General features: G+C 45.1%; 4 protein-coding genes across 8 annotated transcripts; 3 read left to right on the top strand and 1 right to left on the bottom strand.

The window, feature by feature from the left end:
* Positions 1-1,210: 1,210 nt before the first annotated feature.
* On the top strand, positions 1,211-4,422 carry LOC128306758 (protein twisted gastrulation). 4 transcript variants are annotated; one of them, XM_053044360.1, is made up of 4 exons: positions 1,211-1,396; positions 2,493-3,001; positions 3,089-3,230; positions 3,310-4,422. In XM_053044360.1, the coding sequence occupies exons 2-4, from the start codon at positions 2,554-2,556 to the stop codon at positions 3,500-3,502; spliced, it is 783 nt and encodes a 260-aa protein (XP_052900320.1). In that variant the 5' UTR covers positions 1,211-1,396; positions 2,493-2,553; the 3' UTR covers positions 3,503-4,422. The 4 variants fall into 4 exon arrangements, with proteins under 4 accessions (XP_052900320.1, XP_052900319.1, XP_052900321.1 ...); XM_053044359.1 differs by lacking the exon at positions 1,211-1,396 and adding an exon at positions 1,960-2,014; XM_053044361.1 differs by lacking the exon at positions 1,211-1,396 and adding an exon at positions 2,137-2,259.
* Positions 4,423-8,885: 4,463 nt separating this feature from the next.
* Positions 8,886-10,414, top strand: LOC128306760 (SPARC). 2 transcript variants are annotated; one of them, XM_053044366.1, is made up of 2 exons: positions 8,886-9,090; positions 9,130-10,414. In XM_053044366.1, exons 1-2 carry the CDS (start codon positions 8,887-8,889, stop codon positions 9,871-9,873), a joined length of 948 nt encoding a protein of 315 aa, XP_052900326.1. In that variant the 5' UTR covers position 8,886; the 3' UTR covers positions 9,874-10,414. The 2 variants fall into 2 exon arrangements, with proteins under 2 accessions (XP_052900326.1, XP_052900325.1); XM_053044365.1 differs by having other exon boundaries at positions 8,886-10,414.
* A 671-nt stretch (positions 10,415-11,085) lies between these two features.
* On the top strand, positions 11,086-14,672 carry LOC128307400 (histone H2A.V). Its single transcript, XM_053045211.1, has 5 exons — positions 11,086-11,180; positions 11,617-11,683; positions 12,182-12,259; positions 12,526-12,639; positions 13,814-14,672. Exons 2-5 carry the CDS (start codon positions 11,681-11,683, stop codon positions 13,997-13,999), a joined length of 381 nt encoding a protein of 126 aa, XP_052901171.1. The 5' UTR covers positions 11,086-11,180; positions 11,617-11,680; the 3' UTR covers positions 14,000-14,672.
* An 896-nt stretch (positions 14,673-15,568) lies between these two features.
* On the bottom strand, positions 15,569-19,122 carry LOC128307292 (uncharacterized). Its single transcript, XM_053045055.1, has 3 exons — positions 18,717-19,122; positions 16,388-16,659; positions 15,569-16,306 (listed from the first exon to the last, which is right to left on the bottom strand). Exons 1-3 carry the CDS (start codon positions 19,120-19,122, stop codon positions 15,731-15,733), a joined length of 1,254 nt encoding a protein of 417 aa, XP_052901015.1. The 3' UTR covers positions 15,569-15,730.
* Between the last annotated feature and the right edge of the window lie 1,962 nt (positions 19,123-21,084).

Raw genomic sequence — 21,084 nt, 5'->3', positions numbered from 1 at the left:
CGATCAAGATCACACACGCTCCGTTTTCAAAAAATATGCCCTCATGCACAAACGGCCAGGTCCACACACTATTTCATACACCGCCCTGTTTCGCCGGGTTCGTCGCCAACGCACCGGTTTTTTTTTTTAAGAAAACACTCCTGATGCACACTCCCCACAAACCGATTGTGGTACTGTGCCAAAGTTTTTCTTCAAACTTTTCTTCACGCACACACGACCCGGTATGCGGCAGGCCAAGAAACACAACACACTACTCGATATCTCCTCGCAGCAGAACACATAGCCCGCACAGGAGCGTACCGGCAAACGGTGGTGCTACTCGTTCCGCGATCGGTACACAACTAACGGACTGCTTTTTTCCACGAGCGCGCGATACGACTGTTCGTTTCAACTGCCGATGCATGTCTGCACGGCTGCACATACAATGCCATAGGAGACATGAAGTGTGATGGAGTTTTCTAAATGTTTTCCAATGTGTTAACATTTTCTGTGTAAACTTTATTATAACTATTTCAGATGGTTCAATAAGAGACTAAAAAATTGTTATTTACAAAACTATTCTATATTTTGAAATATTTTCTTTACCATAGAATGTTCCAAAGTGCTGCATTATGGCACTGCGCAACAAATCAGACAAAGTCCATCTCACTATTTCTCAGTGAGAAACTGAGCGCCCGGTGAGTGCTTGAGCTCCTGTGTCAAAACAGTGAGAACCTTCGTTAAGATTTAGTTTTATCTACAGAGATTTCTTTCAAGCAAAACTAGCAAAAATACAGGAAACGAAATTTTCCACACACTCGGTGTTAAATATGAGTTTTATGGGCAAAACATTCTACTGCACCTTAAAAAAGTCCCGTCGTTTTCATGATTTTTCACAGTCACTTGTACGGCCAAATGACTCGTTTATTGTTTACGAAACCTTTTAAGATAGTAAATTGTATCAATTAATTAATAATTAATATTTCCTTAAAAATTACACCTTGTTTGTTTGAGAATAAAGGTCACAACAAAACACGCTTGAGCTGTAAAGTGTTTCGATTTGAATAATTTTCAGTGAGAAAGTTGTGAGAATGGGTGAGAATGAGAACTTTCCTGCCTGACAGTAGTTGTGCATACTGGCCCTACGGGGCTGCATATGTGTGTGCGTACGTTGGCATGATCACTGTCGGATGCTGTGTCGTTGCTGCAGCGATCGCTTAGTTCGGATTGGGATTGGGCGCGCGCATACTGCGTTATTGGCCGATGCTGTCGTGCTCGGTGTTGCTTGGTGTAGAAAATAAAGAAAGCTGCGCAGTATTCTTCCAGTGCCAAAGGAGACGCGTGCGTGCAACTCCTGCCCTTTCGTCGTGCATTCTCGTACACCTGCAGTGCAGTGCGATCGTGATCAAACCAACTGGTAAGCGTGCAACATAAAACCTTGCACTCAGGGTGGGCTAGTTTTTTTTTATAGGTGTGTGAAACAAGCTTTTACGGTGGTTTGCTACGCGGGTATGTGAGCAAAAGGGAAGAGTCAAACAGTCAAACATCTTGGAGGAATCCCTCGAAACATCATTCAGACATTAGCCAGATCCCTTTCGAACGCACACTCTTGCACGCCCGCGTACGAATGATTACAGGCGTCCGTTCCTGTGGAATGTTTCGTACCGTTTACGAGCGGAAACAGTGTGTTGTTTCTCGAGTGCCTAGGAATATCTTTCCTTCGTGCGCTAGCAACTAGCCTTGAAGCTGTAGCCGTAGACACGAAAGAAAACATTCAAATATGCGAAACAGGTTCGCAGGTTCCTTTCCCTACCGTCGCGTATACATGCTGTTCACACAACTACCTCTACAATCATAGCCACACGCACAATCAACTACGGACCATGCTGGGACTAGGGGTCGCCTACCACACAATCAACAAACGCTTCGATCAACCTCCGCCAGCGAATAGCTGTTGAGTGGATTTTGTTTACATATTAATTAACTTTGAAGTAAGCGAAGTGGGCAAGATGACACATAACCTACAACCGGGCCGGTATGCACAGGCGGTCGATCTTTCACTGATCATCGCAGATCGTTCGGTTTACTCGCAACGATAACATCTTGTGACCTACTACACCTCGATCGATAAGCTGTTCCAGGAATAGTGGTACTACTCGGAACAGCGTTAGTCGCGGTGAAGTACCTAACACTCCCGAGCAAATTCCGGGCAATTCGGAATATTCGCAAACACGTATTGCGTTTTAGATTATTGAAGAGCTGTGAAACGCCACACCGAAGGTGTGTTGCAGAAAGCAAAACATCTGGAAGTACCTGATGCGTTTTTTTTTCCTTCCCCAAACCACCAATCGGGAAGCGTTTCTATTTCTGGAATTGTACCAGTCGAGAGGCGCTGTTAGGTTTTTTGCCAGTGTAAAACTGCACTTCCTTTACAACCGTCGATTATTTCCTCACATTTGAACACGGTCTATTGAAGAATGAGGTATAATTTTTACAAAACTATATCGTTTTAGGTGTCACGTGCCCATCCAAGGTAAAACAAAGGACGGAAATTACCGTCTACTGAACGACAGCATGGAGCGTGAAAGGCAGAAAGGAGATCCAGTGCAGAGAAGGTTTGCCCTGCTGGTTGGTTCCGTGCTGGTGCTGTTGGCATGCGTCCAGCTTGCGGCTAGCTGCAACGAGATGGTGTGCGCTAGCATCGTGTCCAAGTGCATGCTGACGCAAAGCTGCAAATGCGATATGAAGAGCTGCACCTGCTGCAAGGAGTGTGCCGAGTGTCTCAGCTATCTGTACACGGAATGCTGCAGCTGCCTGGAGATGTGCCCGAAACCGAACGAAACGTCCAACGAGCTGTCGAAGCAATCGCACATCGAAGATCTTGAGGGATTCCCGAACCTGTACGACGTGATCACGTCCGAGCAGGATGCGCAGGGCCGCTGGAAGGTGATATCATTCCCGATCGATATCGATGCGGCACTGTACGGTCCGAAGGGAGACGGTGCCACCAAATACGTTGTCCGTAAGTTACATGCCATCCACCAGTTAACATGTTGGCATGTTAAATGTACAACCGTTCCTTTTTTTTAATTTCTCCCACTGCAAACAGACTCAACAGATATGGATTTGAAGCAGAAGTACGAGGATCCGAATAAAATTACGGTCAACTGTACCGTCGCCTACCAGGCGCAGTGCATGTCGTGGAACAAGTGCAAGGAAAGTTGCCGTACGATGGGAGCCAGCAGCTATCGGTATGTATAGGGTAAAGGGAGAATTTCAATTTGCCCGCCTCCGATATAACGCGAACCTCATCTTCTTTATCCATACTAGCTGGTTCCATGATGGTTGCTGTGAATGCATCGGTCAGTATTGTCTGAACTACGGCATCAATGAGTCGCGCTGTCGCGACTGTCCGGAGAACAAGGAGCACGATCTGGACGATTTTGCACCCGAGGACGAACTCGACTACGGAGACGGTATGGGACCGCTCGATAATGCAGCCATAGAATCGACCAACATATGAATCGGGCTTGGACTACCGTTGCTCTGCTTCGTCCATCGCTATATTACCGAACGCATCATATTCCGCCACTAGAGCGGACCAAGCATTTCTTGTAGGCTAAGTCCATGCAAACTATTTTTTTGTTTGTTTGTATTGTTTAACATAACACAGATAAGAACTCTAAACACTCTGTCCGCAGAAGCGGGAAGTCCGAAGAAGCAAATCAAGAGCTGCTGTACATGCAAAATATAGAATGATAATGTACACACCGTAAGGCATCTTTAACGCATACGTCCTAGTTGCGGACGTAGCACAACGCGGCAGCTGCAGCGTTTTTTTTATTAAAAAAAAAAAAAAGAAAACAAATGCATTAATTGTACTTGTAAAACTTAGCAGTAAGGAAATGGCTGTATTGCATTGTATAAACAAAATCAACCTTCAGCATACTTTCGCAACTTACGCTTGCCCAATTGCGCCCACCATCGTTGGCGTGGCGAATTGTGGTCAATTTTAATACTGGTAGCTTTAAGCAATCTGGCAACATCACACTGTCTCACATTCGTACGTATGCCGACAACTGTGCATGGGTCGTTTTGCGCACCGCAGATGCCCAAAAACTGCGGTCTTATTTAGTATCGTAAATGTTTATCGTAGAAAGTAAGCGCGGCTATGTCATGTATGTGCGGGATGGGATTCGATACGGAGTGGCACGCTGTGGCTGGCAAAACGCTCGCTACCGGGCGTTAAGTATTTTACGCAGTAAGAATGCTTACATATTACTTCCATTACAATTGACGATTTAAGAATTTGGTGTACAAAAAAAAAACGAAGCATACTCTTTTACCCATTTCATCTATTTATGGAAATATACATGTAACACAATCTTCCAATGTAACGAAGGCAATGTCTATCTGTTAATAAATTCTTTCTTTTCTACTCTATCGATAAGTTTTTTGTTTTGTTTCGGAAGAGGCACAACCCCTTCAGGGGTTTGGGATTTGGGACAAGCGGAAATGGTGGTCTTAGCTGTGGCCTTGCCTGTTCGTCGTGCTAACACTAAATCAAAGCGCAACATGTCGATAAGCATGGATAACCTCGCAGCATGCATAACTAAAATAACAGCTGCTAGAATTGGTAGAAATAGCGCTGTCTTTTGCCGGTTTCCTCTGTTCCATCCGGAAAATGCGATACGGGGCAAAAGACGCGACCGTGTGACGGCACTATCGTACAACCGCGGAACGACCCCCGGAACGGAAGCGTTTGTTGTTTTCTTTTTCAGATATTACATTCCTCTTCCCTAGCTGCGGTTCGCGATTGTCACGTATGTTCCTTACTATTACGCAAAATGAGAGAAGAAGGTCTCATTGGTCCATATTGTTTTTGCTGACCCGAAAGGAATTCGCAAACGAAAGCAAACGCGTTTCCAGACGCCATCATGCGCTCTGAAAGTCTTTTTCTGTAGAGAGTAAAAACACGTGTTGCTACCCATATGTAGCACGTGTGGTGTGGAATTGTAATGTTTTGCAATATCGTAGGAAGCTTCTTCCTCGTTTTGTGCCGACTATTGGGATCATTTCTTTAAAGTTCCATTGCGTCTCGTTTAAATTGAATAATGAGCAGCTTGGGCATACGGTGTTCCGATCATCTCGCTTGCAAGCAACATTCGACATTAACGACATTAACAGCATTTTGCGTATCGCACAAATGCCCTTAATTACTTCAGCACATTGCACGGACCTCGCAAGAACGATTCCGTCAGTCCCTGGGAACATCCATTTATTACGTAACGCTGTTACTAGCGTTACGATTTGTTACAGAAGGCTACGATAGCTGTACGATGAAGTCACTGTCGTACAACGGATTAGACTCGTCAGGCTCTGGTGGGTTGGTCACGTCATGAGAACGATACCGGACAACCCTGCCCGTAAAATCCTTTTAGATCGTCCACAAAGACAAAGGGGACATGGTTGGCACAAGTTGAGATGATGACATCCATGTGTCCGTCAGGGATATCAGATCATCAGATTGGTAGACGGTGAGCATTTTAGAGGACTCCTTCAGTAAGCCAACGCCGCGAAGCAGATTGTAGCGCCTGATAAGTACAAAAATTATCAAAAAAGAACTACCGGAAACCCGTTACAAATTATAAGCAACATTATTACAAGAAGTCAGTCTGGCTTAACTAGCAGATTTTACTTCAGTATGTTCGTTTCGTATGTTTCGTTTTCCATTTGTTGAATTACGATACTACTTAATGGATTACTTAAACAGAAAACTTCAAGATTTTTATTTAAAACAAAAAGAGGGAGAGGAGGGGGTAAATTATCAATTTTTGCGTTACGTAATAATTGAATAAACCCTGTGCGGCTCTGAAACTGAAACCCTTTTTTTCCCGCCGCCTAGTGACCAGATTGGCGCGCATAATCACACAATCTCAACGGCAACTAATCACGCCGGCCTGTTGCCTCGTCTGCAAGATGTCTCTCAAGCACATTGTGCGCCTGCCTTGTTTGGCCCATTTGCTTCTGCCACTGGTCACATCTTTCGTTCATTCCACGCCGGAAAGCGTTGTACGCCCACGATCGTGGCGCTTGCCACAGTTCGGGAAGATTGTCGTTAGAAGTTCGCATCCCGAGTCAGTCTGGCGGTAACGATCGAGTAGATCGGACGCAATCTCTTCTGTGTGACTTTTTTTTGGTGCTTCGTTTGGAGTGTACATGTGATATCGTGTTGTTTGCTTAGTAGACATTTATTAGCTTTGTTTGAGGAATCCTCAGAAAAATTCTACACCGAAAGATCTCCAACGTAAGTTACTTTTCTAGTGAATGATGCGTGAAATTAGTGGCGTAATACGCATCTTGATCTTCATTCCCACTGTTATTCCTGCCATTTACACGTTCCATTGCAAGTACACTGAGTTCAAGTTGTGTTTTGTTTAGAAGATTAAAGAAAGACACTACAGAGTTGAGTTGACTACTAAAGAGTTTACCTTTAGTAGTTGGTAAATACCGAATATTCAGCTTGAAATTCAAAACTGAAAAGCTAGAATTCTAGCGTCGTGTTATCGCGAATGGCGAACCAAACCGAGCCTTGCCTAACTTACCATTCCCGTGGTAACCTTCAATCAAACTGATAACCCCGCAGCCGAGTACCGCACGCACGAGTACATTGGACATTGGCTGACCAAGTTGGAAGTTACGCCATTTCCGGAGGATGCGTGCGCACTCACACATACGCAACACTTTATCGCCCAACGCGACTCTACATTCAAATTTTCGACCGCACTACGCAGGATGTTTTCCCTGCTACAAACCGCTAACAACATAACCCCCTTTTAACAGTCCCAGTAGGAAAAAACGCACCAGAGATCCCATCTCCACCATTGGATATTTCATCAATTCCTTGAAAGATATAGCCGTAACGAGAGAAAGAGAGAGAGAGAAGGTAGTGACGGGACGGCACGAAATAATGACGGTGGGCAGGATATTGAGAAAGGGAAGTAAACCGAAACAAGGCTGGCACGGCGGGCACGGATTGTTTACAGCACCGTAACCGAGGTGCTCGTCGTTCGTCGTTATAAATAACCCACCATTTTTAAAACCTCTCCAGTACTGCGGAGGAAAGCTGACGCCGGTGGATGGAAGCAAGCGGATATGAATCCAGTGCATAGGATGATTGCATTTCGATGCGAAAGGGAAGTAAACGGGGTGTATTGAAGGGTTCCTTACGCTTTTATGCCTGCAGCACTTTTCCAATACTTACACCGAAGTGCAGCGCGGTTATAAGCGCTGTTTTGTTTTTGCTTTATTTGCTCCACTCTCGGTGGTTTGGAGAACAAATTCGATTAGTTTGCATTAGCGCTTATCCAAACTAATCTATTTTTAAAAACAATTTAGACGTACTGTTAGGGATGATGAGGAAGATTCAATTACACGACCCCGGGTCCAACAGTCCGTTTGACTATGGATAATTCTGTTATCCACCAGACATCAGGCCAATGTTAGCGAGACAGTGCATAAGGCAGAAAAAGCATTAATTGAATTTAACCCGTCTTGTTCATCGTCTCCTTAAACGCGCACTAAGCAAAAAGAAAATAGCCGGAAATGTGATTCGTGGCAGGTTACCACCAAGTAATCTACATGCACAGATTAAAACCGTGCCTCTGCTTGGACTTGCTCTTGTCCAATTCTCAACCAATCCCGGCATCACAAGAAACGAGAGCTGCCGAACTCGTATGACATCAGCAGACAGTTAGAAGTCCGTTACGTGTTCCTTCCTGCCTTCCTTAGTTCATACGCATTGTACTCATTTTATCAACCGCAACGCATTGGACGTTCTAGCGCCTCTAGCACACTTCCGCCCTGGAAAGAACTCGCTTGACACAGTTAAAGCATACTGCTACTACACGTGTGCAATGAGCCGTGGCGGGCGTTAATAAACGGCGGAGAAAAGATTTTTGCCACACGAATGCAGCTGGCCAGTGCGACTCCGCATCATCCACATCATACTCGATGACCTCAGTGCGCTGATCCAGTGGTTGTAAACCAGCTGCATGGTTTTCATCTCCTTTCGCACCAAATTACTTCACTCAAACAACATGTGCTTCACTCAGCCACACTTCTTCTGCGTGCTTGTTTTGTATCATGATACAGAAGCTTCCTCTTTTGGCTTGCCTTTAAGTTTACCACCTCTGGAGACCATCAGACGAGTGTTGTTTTTTTTGCAAACAAGCCTGAAAATTAAATCTGATACTGACCAACCCACGCTACATGGTATCTTCCTTGCTGGTGTCGAGCAGACAGACGGGCAGGTTTATTGCCGGCGGAGATTGCATCATTTCGCTGCTTGGGCACAGCTACGACCGTCACGGATAGTTTTACGATCTTAACCGATCTTAATTACCGAGACAAAGCGTATGCTGCTAGCAGATTTCTTATGCATGTTGCAAATAGCAGCATACATTACGATACACACACTTCTTTGTTTTTGCTTGTTGCTAGACACCAGACACAACGCAGCTGCGTTGTTGAGGAGGTTTTATCGCAGTGAAAGTTCTTCTGGAGACATATTATCGCAATGGATGTCCATTGGTGAAGTAAATTTAATGCAAAACAACTTGAAGAGTAAATAAATGAAGGTCTCCTGAAGTGTTTCTTCACTGACACTGATCCGCAGCAATTCCTCGACCCAGACCTTTGGGGTTGTTGTGCTGCTAAAGAAGAAGTTCCACGAAGTCTGTTACGAGCCATTTTATCATTCGAATTATTACTTATTGCAGAGTTATTTAAATCTTCAAATTAATTCTTCAAAGTTTCGCTAGACATATTACTAGTTTTCTTTTCTCAATTTCTCGCGTTTTGGTTCAGTGAGCGTTGGCTGGCTATAAGTCTATAGCGTACGACGGGATGGCGAGGATGCAGCTGGTGCGACTAACGCTTGTAGCTGTGCTGGCATGTCTGGCCTTGGCACCACCAGCACACGCGGACGAGCTGATGGATGAGTTGCTAAACGACTTTGACGACGAAGACGAGGCGCTGCTGCGGCACATCGAGGCCAAGCACGTAAGTCGCGATTACGAACAGGAAGACCAGATGGCCCGTGAGCTCGCTGCCCGTATTGCTGCCGAACACTACGGACATGAGGGACAGGAAGAAGAGGAAGCTATGCTTGATGGCCAAGCGCCGCGCCTGATAGACCCATGTAAGGGTGTCCGGTGTGGTGCCGGCCGTGTCTGCCAGGCGAACATTGAGGAGCATCGGGGTGAGTGCGTCTGCATCCCTGAATGTCCCGCCGAGACGGATCCGCGACGCAAAGTGTGTACCAACCGGAACGAAACCTGGGACTCGGCGTGCGAAGTGCATCGTCAGCGTTGCCTGTGTAACACGGCCGATCCAGCCTGCCGGCACGTAGAGTTGAGGCATGTACACATCGATTACTATGGTACCTGTCGCGAGATGCCCGAGTGTAGCGAGAATGATCTGGCCGACTTCCCGCGCCGCATGCGCGACTGGCTGTTCAACGTGATGCACGACCTGGCGGTACGCAACGAGCTGCCGGAAGCCTACATGGAGCTGGAGCACGAGGCCGAAACAAACATGACCAAGCGCTGGACGAACGCTGCGATCTGGAAGTGGTGCGAGTTGGATGGGCATCCGCATGACAATACCGTATCCCGGCACGAGCTGTTCCCGATCCGGGCCCCGCTGTTCGCACTCGAACACTGCATCGCACCATTCCTGGAAAACTGTGACCCGAACCGGGACCACCGCATCTCACTGCAGGAATGGGGCAAATGTTTGGAGCTCGAGGAGGAAGATTTGACAGCGCGCTGTGCGGAAATTTCCAAGGAAGAGGACCAAAACTCCTCCGACCCGCACGATGCTTTCGTTTAGTACGAAGATACCCTCCCCATTTCCACCTGTTTGCTTCCTATCCTCCGTCTTATACCAGTCTCACGGCGAAAGGGTTCCGCATTTCTGACCGGATCCGCAAGAATACTGGAAGTCTATCCACAGATGCGAGATACTCGAACAGCCTTATTGACAGCCCTCTGCTACTGCAACCAATTGTACACCAGTATATATAGCAATCTTCTTCACAGGCTAAGAGCCGTTCGTGCTTCTTGACATAAATTTCCTTTTAGTAAAACTAATCCAATCCATATAACCGCTCCGAAGGCGTGTGATTATTGAAGGTGGGACAAGTCTTCTGATTAGAAGCGCACACTACTTGCAACTCCAGTTTGTCCAACAACCCAACTCTAACCTGTCCCGTATGGACATAGTACTATTCTTTTGTGAATTCATCTAGAAGCTACCCGTCTTTCGATCACATTGAGCGTGTACCTGGAAAATTGCCGTTCCCCGTGTCCCTGTTTCAATAAAAAAAAACGGACCTCGTATTGCGCTCTCACCTTCAAAAATCATGATGTATTAATGGCTAACGGAAAATGGTGTCACTTAAATTAAAACATCCGAAAATCATTCCTAGATTTCAAGAAACCCATCGAAGTGAATCGAGATCCTTACACCGTAAGGAAAGCCGCCTTTAGGTCAGTGCAAATGGCATCAACCTGGTGCTCAGGATTTAGCTTTCTCTTGACAAACTCGTTGAGATTCTTGAAGGTAGAACGTTTGGTACAAAACGAGTTTCACAAACGCGTAGGAACATGCAAGTCTTTTTCATACAACAAATTGTTAGCAAATTTCTCCGTTTTTGCATTTCAAACTATGTATTCCTTGCGCTTTACCTGCAGCGCGTCAAGCCTGCCGGCCGTTACGAGTTTATGTTGAATTTTGAATCAGGGTTGCCTGATGAATATCTGCCATGTATATCTGCCAAACGCTCCACTGCTACCCTGGGTATGTTTGGTGTGCGTGAATACCGCGTAACACGTAGCTTGTTTCACTCACTCACACATCGAACATATGCCTACGCCTGATAAAATGCTGACACAGAATGGTACGAATATATGTGCGATCCATGGTGCGGCGATGCTAGTGCGAAAGAGAAAGACCATTGCAATACGCGAGGCATGTGGCTGTATTGGTGAAACCGTTATTCCGGGAAGCCAGGAAAGCAAACTACGAATTTTGCTCGGAAGCATCAGTTCAGTTTCTTCTGTTTCTTCATTAAGTCGTATCCTAGCAGGACGAAAGCGAAATTGCTCAGTGTTAGTGCTGCACTAAAATAAGAAAAGGTGAAGAAGAGTGTTTCCACAAAACCACGCTCAAAGCAAAATATTTGTGTTTTTACTGCGTTTTTATATGCCAAAATAACGACTTTGCTCCTGTTTCCATTTTTTCTACTCTGCTCTTGAGGTGTCAATGTATTGTCGCTCAATCTGACCTTACGACTTGCAGGAATCGTATGTCATTCTGACAAAACGGCGCGATTCAATAAATAGTTTTTTGTGAAAACAAACATCGTTTTTTTCCGGTAGCGTCAATGCTTGCAGTAAATGCAAGCAGTTGTTTTAAATAAGAAAAACGCTATGTTGCACGCACTTCAGTGCTTCATCGCACCATTTTCCTTCGCATAGATCGTAAAACCGAAGCGACGCCATCATACCGAACTCTAATGGTATCTCTTTCCTTTTCTTTCCCCTCTCTTTTTTCTTTTCTTCTACAATTTAGCGCGTGTTCTTGGTAGCCTTCGATTATTACGGTGAAAAACTTCTGTAACAACTAAGCTAAAGAAATGGTAAGTGTTATTTTATTCCTACGTTTTGCATTTTAGTCGTCACCCATTGTACGGAATATCGTCGATCAAACGTCTCAATCCACAACCTCCTCCAGCCAAATTAATATGGAGTGCGTATGTGCTGTTCGTCATATCAACATCCAAATCCCGCGCTCCGGGAGAGTTGTGTTGTATGTGGTGTTTCCCAACAAAGACGCGGAAAACACAGTATTATACCCCCGGTTGAGCCTTCCTAGCATTTGAAGTGCCTCAAAAACGTAAAATCGATACTGGGATGTGCACCCAACTGTTTTGTGGCCGCTCGAAAGAAATACGCGTTTATTAAAGCGAGTTGACTGGTTCGCTTGTGTGTGCACCGCAATTATGCGAACACATAACCTCAACTTTCACTGCGCGGGACGCGCGCGTGCATTCTGCTTATCTGTTTATTTGTTATACATTTTCTTTAGTGGCTAGGACATTGTTTTCTTTTTGTGATTCGAATTGTTTTTTTTACAGGCTGGTGGCAAAGCAGGCAAGGATTCTGGAAAAGCAAAAGCCAAGGCAGTGTCGCGTTCCGCGCGAGCTGGATTGCAGGTTAGTAATTTTGGCGCGAGATACTCCGCTCCCCCTACCCCTATCGAATTCCAAAATGGTGTTCTTGTGTGCATACGTTGCTTTGTATTCTTTTGTTTATGCGTGTGTGTGTGTTGATGTGTGAAACGCGCGCGCTGTCATCCCAAAGCCATGTATGTTCACGTACTTCAGAAACGATGTTGACCCATTTTTTCTTGCCTTTAGAACGAATGGAAAACAATCATTTGCATTTTTATTTATTTTGTTTTTCTTCTATGTAATTGCAGTTCCCTGTCGGGCGTATCCATCGCCACTTGAAAAACCGAACGACAAGCCATGGGCGCGTCGGTGCTACCGCTGCCGTATATTCGGCAGCCATCCTAGAATATCTCACTGCTGAGGTAGGTACAAATGTGTCTCGCTTAATTGAGTCTAAAAGCTGAATCCGTCACAAACACTCACAACATATGAAATTGCAGATCAAAACCAAAAAAAAGTGTGTCCAGTATGCCTTAATTATCTGCTAGGCAAGGAATACATGTCCTAGCTTAGGCTAGACAAATAATAATATTGATACGATACGATACGATTGACCAAAACCCTGGAAAATCATCGGATGTATGTACTAGTTATGTGCGCTCCGGAACGCACCCACGGCTCCGGAGCTGGTTCCGAACTCACGGCTCCGAAACCGGTTCCAAATCGCAAGTGATGACATCAAAGTTTGCTGCGCCATGCTTTGAATTACAAGCAAACAAGGATCGTTTTTTTTCGTTTTCTGTATGTCCTGCCAAAAAAAAATTAAGGTCTTGGCTTTAAAAATGAAAATAAAAATGAGCCCGTTCAAGGTATATTAATATGATAAGGTAGAATCGTTCGGAGCAAGTTGACATTTCTTGACCAGACAGAACTCTTCTAGCACGTTCAACACCACATCACCCTAAAATGGGTGATACCTCCTTGTAAATTGCTCTAGCGAATTTTTACGTAGCGTGGAAGGTGCTAGAGCGTCGGTTGAAAAATCAGGGGGAAATAATTATCCAAACAAAGTCATAATTTTTGGTCGATTTACGGTACCTACATGTTTGGAAACTACATGCTTAAACTAAATATCGTTGAAAGTTTGTTAAAGTAAAGACACAATATGTATTTCCACAAAAAATAAATAAACAAATGCGTAAATATGCTCTGTACAGCAAAGCACATGCATTTCATTTGGTTCGGAAACGGCTCCAGACCTTTTAGTTTGATGCTTTTAGTTCAAAAGCACCTACGGGGTTATCGTGGGTTCGGAACCGGCTCCGGAGCCGTGGGTTCGGAGCCGGCTCCGAAATTTTTTGGAGCCGGTCGAAGCCGGTTCCGGAGCCGTTTTTCCCATCACTAGAGGCAGATCGAATACGAGGAGATCAACATATAGCTTAAGCTGTTTTATGCCTCAATAGACGTGGCCTTATGTCGAAAGGAAATTGAGGATTAACTTAACAACAACTTAAAATTAAAGATAGCAATGAAAAGTTAATTGCGCATTGATACCACCTGATGTAATTTACCTGTGATCGTTATTCTTTCTTACAGGTACTAGAATTGGCTGGTAACGCCTCGAAGGATCTCAAAGTGAAGCGAATTACGCCAAGGCATCTGCAGCTGGCTATTCGTGGTGACGAAGAACTGGATAGCTTGATTAAGGCAACGATTGCCGGTGGTGGTGTCATTCCTCACATCCACAAATCACTCATTGGCAAGAAGGGTGGACCCGAATAAGGAGGATCCAGTTTGGTGCGCTGGATTGCGCACCACCATATTCAATACTGACCGTATTTTTTTAACCAAGTACTGATAAGCGGCGAAGAGAGCATTTTTTATTATTTTTTATTTTTTTACGGTCTTAAAGCATGGGCACAGAAATCACGCAAAACTTCGTTGTTAGTTTGCATGTACGTAACGATCGAGCGAAAATGTGGTTGGCCGCTCAATCATTTTAGCACATATTTATAACTAGTAATGTGTTAACGATCGTGTTAAAGATGTTCTGGCACTGTATTCTACATATTTTTGTGCTTCAGAAATTAGTTCGTATAGTAGGATTCCTCCATCGTTTTGTGTTTTTTTTAATGCATCTCCCTACCTCTTTTCGTCAAAATATAAATGCATTTTCACTTACAATTTGCTTTCTCATGAGCATATTTACTTAGACGATAGGTTTGCAATCGATTCCAAGACAAAGGCAAGCATATAAACATTCATTAATGCAAATAGAACTAGAACACAAGTGTGCTGGAATTTCTAGACACAGACTTCTCGAGTCGCACATTTTGGATTGTACAAAACAATTAGACGAAATGCAAAACATAGAAAAAAAAAACCTAACGGAAAAATAATCTATTAGACTTGCTGAAACACAAATCACTCGTTACGCTCTGAACAGGAGGACTAACAGAAAACTAATTTTGTAAATTAAACAAAGATTGTCATAAAAGTATATCCCTTATAATACTATATTATCAATGAACGATAATGTTCGCTACTATCGTGTAACTTTGGAACAAACCACATATAAACAAGCCCTACGCATGGCTGGATGAAACATAAATGCAAAAGCGTGCGACCAACAACAAGCTCCAATGTAAGACGTCCTCTTAGTTTGTGAGAGACAGCCCTAGGGTATCAACTGTACATCAATCGGAATAAAAAAAAATATATACGTTTCGAAAACAATGCGAGGATGCAGAAGTGGCGTACGTGCGTGCATATATCTAGAATCATTTAAAAAAATACAATTTTACGAAATGACCAGGAGTCCGTTGGTCGTGCCTGCGAGAGATCTCTTTGTTCAGATGAGTGTGAAGGACAGGAGTGACAGGTGGAGGAGTATGTTCGTCAGAGCACTCCAGGATTCCCAACACAAGGTCTCGCCTCCCGCAGAAGAAAAGCACCGAAATACTTCACTTAACAACACTACAGATTCAATGATTTACAGATTCATTGTCAGTTAACTTTTGTAAGCTTTTTAGCATACAAATAAAGAAATCGAAAATCGTATAGACAGTTGAGAGTTGACTTTGGTGTGCTAACTATTATATAATCGTGTTCGAACGCAGCGGTCGGTACTTTGTTGGAACTGGCACCGTAATTGGACACACATTTCTGGATACTGAAAATAAATACTGTAATAGTAATAAAAATTAAGTTGGCTGAGTATTACTGCAATAGCTCCTGAAATACAAATAATTCGTTGCGGCGTTTTTCTTCAACAGAGAACACATGAATGGTTTAGGTATATTTGTTGCATGTATTATATGTGTTATATAAATTAAAGGATACTCTTCTAATAGTGCGCATATGAATACAGTACAGTTAAGTTCGCAATCCCGACAATGATGATGATGATGATGAAGATTTAAAGCGCTAACCGACTACTCCCTCAGCTTCCCGTTTCCATCAGTACCAGAGTGTTGAACACCCCATCACTTCCCTACCCTGTGTATGTCCATTCTATTCAGTGCTTTGGTTGCCGTTCAGTGTGCGCCGCTGCTCGAGCGCCTTCATGTACTGGATGATGTACTCGAGCTGATTGATCAGCTCCCGGTAGATCGTCCAGTCGCGCAGCTTCCGTTCGCTTTCGTCCAGGTACGAATCATTGATGTCGATCGCGTGATCCTCCCGCAGCGTCTGGAACAGGAACTTCTTGTCGATCACCACCAGCACTTCGAAGATCTCGCACAACACCTGCTGTAGGCTCTGGCGCACCTCCTCCCGCACCTGGTTCAGCAGCTCGATCTCGTACCGCTTGTACTTTGCCTTGTTGTGCACGTTCTCCAGGTCCTCCTTCATCTTCTCGATCCCTTTCGCGAGCCGAATGTAGCGGCGGTACGAATCCTTCAGCAGCCGGTAAAAGTCACGGGTCGCTTCCTGGATCGACATGTACGAGATGCGCATGTAGATCGTGTCGACAATGTCGTTGCGAAACTTCTTCGGTATGCGTAACCCATCGTTGTAGATCCACGGTTCATCTCGGCCCTCCCAGGTTGTGTGGTGCCGATCAATCGGTACGCCGAAAATGGTTTTTGTCTAGTTATGGAAGATGAGAAGGAAAAGCGTTCAGCCACAGCGATAGGGGAGTGCAGCCTGGTGAGTGCAAGTAATACTTACGTAGTTCCTGATGGACACCTCCATCGTGCCGAGCGATGTGTTGACCTGATCGCGCATTTTGGCAAGATCAACGTTGATTGGAGTGCTGATCTTAATCTCGTACGGCGAAGGATACCCGCAGGGATTCAACCACATGCGTTGTTCCGGTGTTTGGCCATGCTGTTGGTGGTGGTGATGGTGCTGCTGCTGTTGCTGTTTCGTGTCTATCGATTTCGAATCCACCGAGAGTACCGCCATACTGAGAAACACCGCCAAAAGAACCTCGTGCACCACTGCGTGAAAGAATCGATGATGAGCTAGGTGTGGCTTAGAACAAGAGTCCTACCGCAATTGACATCTATTTAGTTAGTTGGAAAGAGGTAACACGGAACAGAGCAAAGGTAGAACCGAAGGAGATCTCAGAACAGCTTTATCAGAACAGCAGGAAAGACGAGAGATCTACCACGCCTCCATGTGGACGACCTATAAGGACTTTACGGGCCGGGTTATCCGGTGTCTTTCTCATGCCATGACCAACCCACCGGAAAAAGTCTGAGGAGTCTAATGCTCTGCACGATAGAGAGTTCACCGTACTCGTCATTGTAGCGTCGTCCTTCATTGTCCTTCCTCACACATACTTCCACATATCCTTCTAAACAGCTTTCGCTCGAACTCGGCTAAAAGGATGTTAGTTTTGGACATAGTGCACGACTGTTTTCGAAGTGACTGTTTAGAAGTTAACTGGTAACAAGCGAAAAATTTGTCTCGAAACTCTATTTCTAACTTTTTATAAAGCAATTCTGTTTAGTTAAATTTTCTTTTCGGTGTTAGAACGTTCGCCATCTAGCTCTCCAGCTCGCTTGTAGGTGCTGCTGTCTAAAGGACGCCCCAAAGGCACCTTTGGAGCCAACAATTTGGATACCAGCACCGTATAATGATAGCGAAAGAATGCGTATCATCATGCGTTTGCCCGAGAAATTTGCGCTTAACCCATGCGTAAAGCGCTCTCAATAGCTAATGGTGTAAATTGCACACCTTCAAATGCTGCTGTTGCGCCGTCGTAAATGCACGATAATGGCGGCGACAACATTGCTGACCGTGCTTTTGCGTTGGTCGCTAATTAATGGCAGGTATGCTGTAGGATCGTGTAGTCGCGGCGGGATAATGAGAGTTAACGTGCAAACCTCAACGCACTCCTTTGGTGGATGACCTTTTCTTTGTCGGAGGAGAGGAGGGGGGGAGGGGGGGGATGGTTATAGAAAGAATTTAATTTCTCTCAAAGTTCCAGCCGTCACTTACAAGCAGAGCGACATTTGCGAAACAGAACTTCAAGCACGTGGTCGCTTGGACCACGGGAGACTTTCGTTCAAGTGACTTGAACGAACTTGTCCAGGCTCTTGTATACGTCCAGAAGTAACGCATCTTGTAATACAGTTTGAAACAATCCCTAATATCCCTAATATAAGTCAACTTCCTAGCTGAAATTGTGCTCATTGAATTCATACAGAGAAGTCATCTGAATCTTTAGTGAGGAGTCATTTATCTCAAAAGATTTATGAATCTTCTCGGTAGTGGCGGATCAACTCGTTTAAAATCTTAGCAAAATGACAAGAGTGAGATGGGGCAGGGGGGAGAGTATAAATCTTGGATGATTCGTGAATCTTTGATGAATCTTTAATTATTAATCTTGAGATGAATCTTTAATTATTAATGATCTTTGACTATTAATGAATAAATAAGAATTCATGGATCTGAAAGTGTGCTTATTGAATTTTTGAAGAAGAGTCATTAATCGGAATCTTTAGTGAGGAATCATTCAAATCATGAACTCTCAAAAGATTCATCTAATCACATCTCCAGATTCATTCAAATCCTCTGGCCAGTGGCGGATCAAGCTGCTTAAGGTCTTAGACAAAATTACAAGAGAGAGGAGGGGGGGGGAATATGAATCATGATTCATGAATCAGTTTGGTTGATTCATGAATCTTTGAGGATTGATGAATTTTTAATTACCAATGATCTTCGAATATTAAAAAAGTCTTTAAGAATTCATGAATCTTTGCAATAGAGATTCAGATTCATTCTGATCTGAATCAGATTCACCCGGCACCAGGCTCGGACTAGTCGTCAATCAGAAAGAGGTTCTCACACGCGTAAAGTGCGCACTCACTCCTAACCTAATGCCCGAAAACCTTCTTCGTCCTCGTTGCTTGAACATTAACGCAAGCACCAAAAGCACCAATCAGCTCGTGTTTGATCATGTTTTGTGTGCGCGTTCTTCCCCCGACGTCGCCCCACCATTCCGTCCTGCCCTCACACGCTCACACGTGGTGCGCGAATCGGTACTTACGTATCATGCCGGGGCAGAGCATTCTGCACCAATCCTTACGCAGCGGTACACATTTACCACCACCGTTCCGGTATGTATGCAAATGTACATTTATATTGTCGTCTGGATGACGTACGCGCACGACCACCAATCGTACTGGATTCGTAACAACATCCGGTGCGGCGGTGGTGTTGGCGCTGGTGGTGGTGGTGGTGGTGGCGGCGGTCGCGGGTCTGTTGCAAAATTCGAACTGCCGCATTTCGTCGGGTGGGCCGCACCGGCTGGGTGGCTGCTGGGCGGGTTGGTTCGATCCACTTCCGGTCGGACTAGCGGACGGTCGCACCGTACGTCCGGCCTCTTCCGGCCCGTCGATCGCTTCCTCAGATCTGCGACGTGCTGCGTGCGGTGTGCTCGGTGCGACCGACATGCTGACCCATGCTGCCGGCTGGTTGGATGGTGTTGGATGGAAGGTTGGGCAACAGGTTGTTTGGGCGGATGTGTGCTCTATCCTTTCTTCGCTACGGTTCGCTGGTATGCCTTTAACAAGACGGATTGATCGATCGCGTATTATTAATGGCGAACCTTCCTTCACCGGGTATGAACTTATTCTCTACTTTTGCGCGGCAATTACACTGTACACATACACAAACACACCTTTACTGAATTTAATTAAAGCTCAGATATTTCACAAATTTGAACGTTATTATTATGAATACAGTAAAAGCTGCAAAGGTATTCTTTATGCAAGGTATCAAACACCTGAGCTATTGTCGGTGAGGAAAAATGTTGGCGCCACTTGTTACCGAACTGTTTCTACACCGTCTGTAACGGTCCTAGTGTCCTAAGCGATCACAACCTCCCAGAACTTACCCCTTTTTACACGCACCGTATCAACACACACGCGTGCCACGCACTGGCCCGCAAAAGAACACGCGCGCTCTCTCTCCTAGAAGGCCGGATATCGAAGCTGCGATGTCATCGGTGTCAGATACAAATCATAACTAAGTAAGTTTCGTCCGCTGTCGATCGCATAAAATACTCCAACCCGTGTGCGGCCTGGCGCGCGCTTCGGCATTTTCTTTTAATCCCGCCGTTCCAACTCCCCCCCCGTTGCCCTTTTCTTCCCACCCGCCACCTCCGCTGCATTTTCCCCTGCGTCTCTTCCACCGTCCGGCACATGCATCCTCGCCGTGAGACAGTGCGTGAGGATGAACTTCACCTACACCCTGGTTCCCTGGTTCCCCATCCCCATCACAACTACCCGATAAACCTCCCACGGGAAAGGCACGGTAATGGTCAGGCACACGGTGACAAACAAGGCGCGAAAACATTGTGGCAACCGCCTCCTCCCCCTGGGTGAGGAAAGATACGTGCGAAGCGAACAACCCGAACACGTATCGAGAGAGGCACCGCGACGACTTACTCTGGATTCTATGCGGATTCCGTTTATTTAACACATGTTTTGTCGCGTACCACGCGTGTAGTGTAGTGTTATGTGTTTATGTGTCGCCATTGTTCCCCATAGTGGGGTGGCCGGTGTTGTGGGGGTTGAAGTGTTTTCGCCCCGGTAGCCATGGTGGCAATCCACCAGCCTACGCTTCTTCTCGATCTAATTAGTGTGAAAGGATGGCGCAAAGAAGGAGGAAGAGCTATGCAAGGGGAGAAGGGAGGAGAAATCACGGATCACTGCAGCCAGCTAATCAGGAGTTTAACAAACCTCCCCACATCTAAGACGTTGAGCTTTTCCATCATTTCTTCCTTAATTCTGATAAGATCTTACACTGAAGCTAACAAAAATCTTCAAAAGATGCAGCCAAAGCTAAGATGCAATTAATAAACATTTCTCTTCTTGTCTTTATCAATGATCTTTTATTTAAAATTGGCTCATAGGCTTCAGCAAAAGCAAAATGCTTACACCCAAACATTTCTCATCCTTGTTGGGTCCAATCACCACTCCATCCCGCCGTTGCCATCGACAGGTGAACACACTGCAAAGCCGTCACTAATTATGGGCGCAATATCTCGGAGGAGTCGAGGGTGCAATAACAAAAACAAAAGCGAAACAAAAGAACAGGAATCAGTCGAGTGTAAAAATAATTGACATTCCTCATCAATGGCCGAGATGCGCGGCGAGTTACGAGCTAAATTGGGTTAAAGGGCAGAAAATGCAGCTAATATTCGTCATTAGCGCACGGGACAAACCTTTCCATCAATTAGTTTTGATGACGTTGATGGTGAATAAAAATAAACAAGAACACCCAAGAAATAACAGCCCAAAATCGCGGACGTATTTTCTTCTACCCATTAAAACATATTTTTGCACCGGTTGTCATGAGGACGGATGGATGTTTTGTTTTCTCCACTGCCTCACATAAAGATATCATTAGTG

Source organism: Anopheles moucheti, chromosome X (genome assembly GCF_943734755.1).
Source record: "Anopheles moucheti chromosome X, idAnoMoucSN_F20_07, whole genome shotgun sequence".
Lineage (NCBI taxonomy): Eukaryota > Metazoa > Arthropoda > Insecta > Diptera > Culicidae > Anopheles > Anopheles moucheti.
The sequence above is the reverse complement of the archived record's forward strand: the minus strand, read 5'-3'. Positions and strand labels throughout refer to the sequence as shown.

What these genes read in the sequence shown, in the direction of transcription:
- LOC128306760 (XM_053044365.1), top strand. Translation starts at nt 8,887, where the DNA reads ATGGCGAGGATGCAGCTGGTGCGACTAACGCTTGTAGCTGTGCTGGCA.
- LOC128306758 (XM_053044359.1), top strand. Translation starts at nt 1,989, where the DNA reads ATGACACATAACCTACAACCGGGCCG. An exon ending in CATAACCTACAACCGGGCCG is followed by an intron (nt 2,015 to 2,492) that starts GTATGCACAGGC and finishes ATATCGTTTTAG; the next exon opens with GTGTCACGTGCCCATCCAAG. An exon ending in TGCCACCAAATACGTTGTCC is followed by an intron (nt 3,002 to 3,088) that starts GTAAGTTACATG and finishes CACTGCAAACAG; the next exon opens with ACTCAACAGATATGGATTTG.
- LOC128307400 (XM_053045211.1), top strand. An exon ending in CCGCGCGAGCTGGATTGCAG is followed by an intron (nt 12,260 to 12,525) that starts GTTAGTAATTTT and finishes ATGTAATTGCAG; the next exon opens with TTCCCTGTCGGGCGTATCCA. An exon ending in TAGAATATCTCACTGCTGAG is followed by an intron (nt 12,640 to 13,813) that starts GTAGGTACAAAT and finishes TCTTTCTTACAG; the next exon opens with GTACTAGAATTGGCTGGTAA.
- LOC128307292 (XM_053045055.1), bottom strand. Translation starts at nt 19,122, where the DNA reads ATGTCGGTCGCACCGAGCACACCGCACGCAGCACGTCGCAGATCTGAG. An exon ending in GCTCTGCCCCGGCATGATAC is followed by an intron (nt 16,660 to 18,716) that starts GTAAGTACCGAT and finishes TCTTTCACGCAG; the next exon opens with TGGTGCACGAGGTTCTTTTG. An exon ending in AGGTGTCCATCAGGAACTAC is followed by an intron (nt 16,307 to 16,387) that starts GTAAGTATTACT and finishes TTCCATAACTAG; the next exon opens with ACAAAAACCATTTTCGGCGT.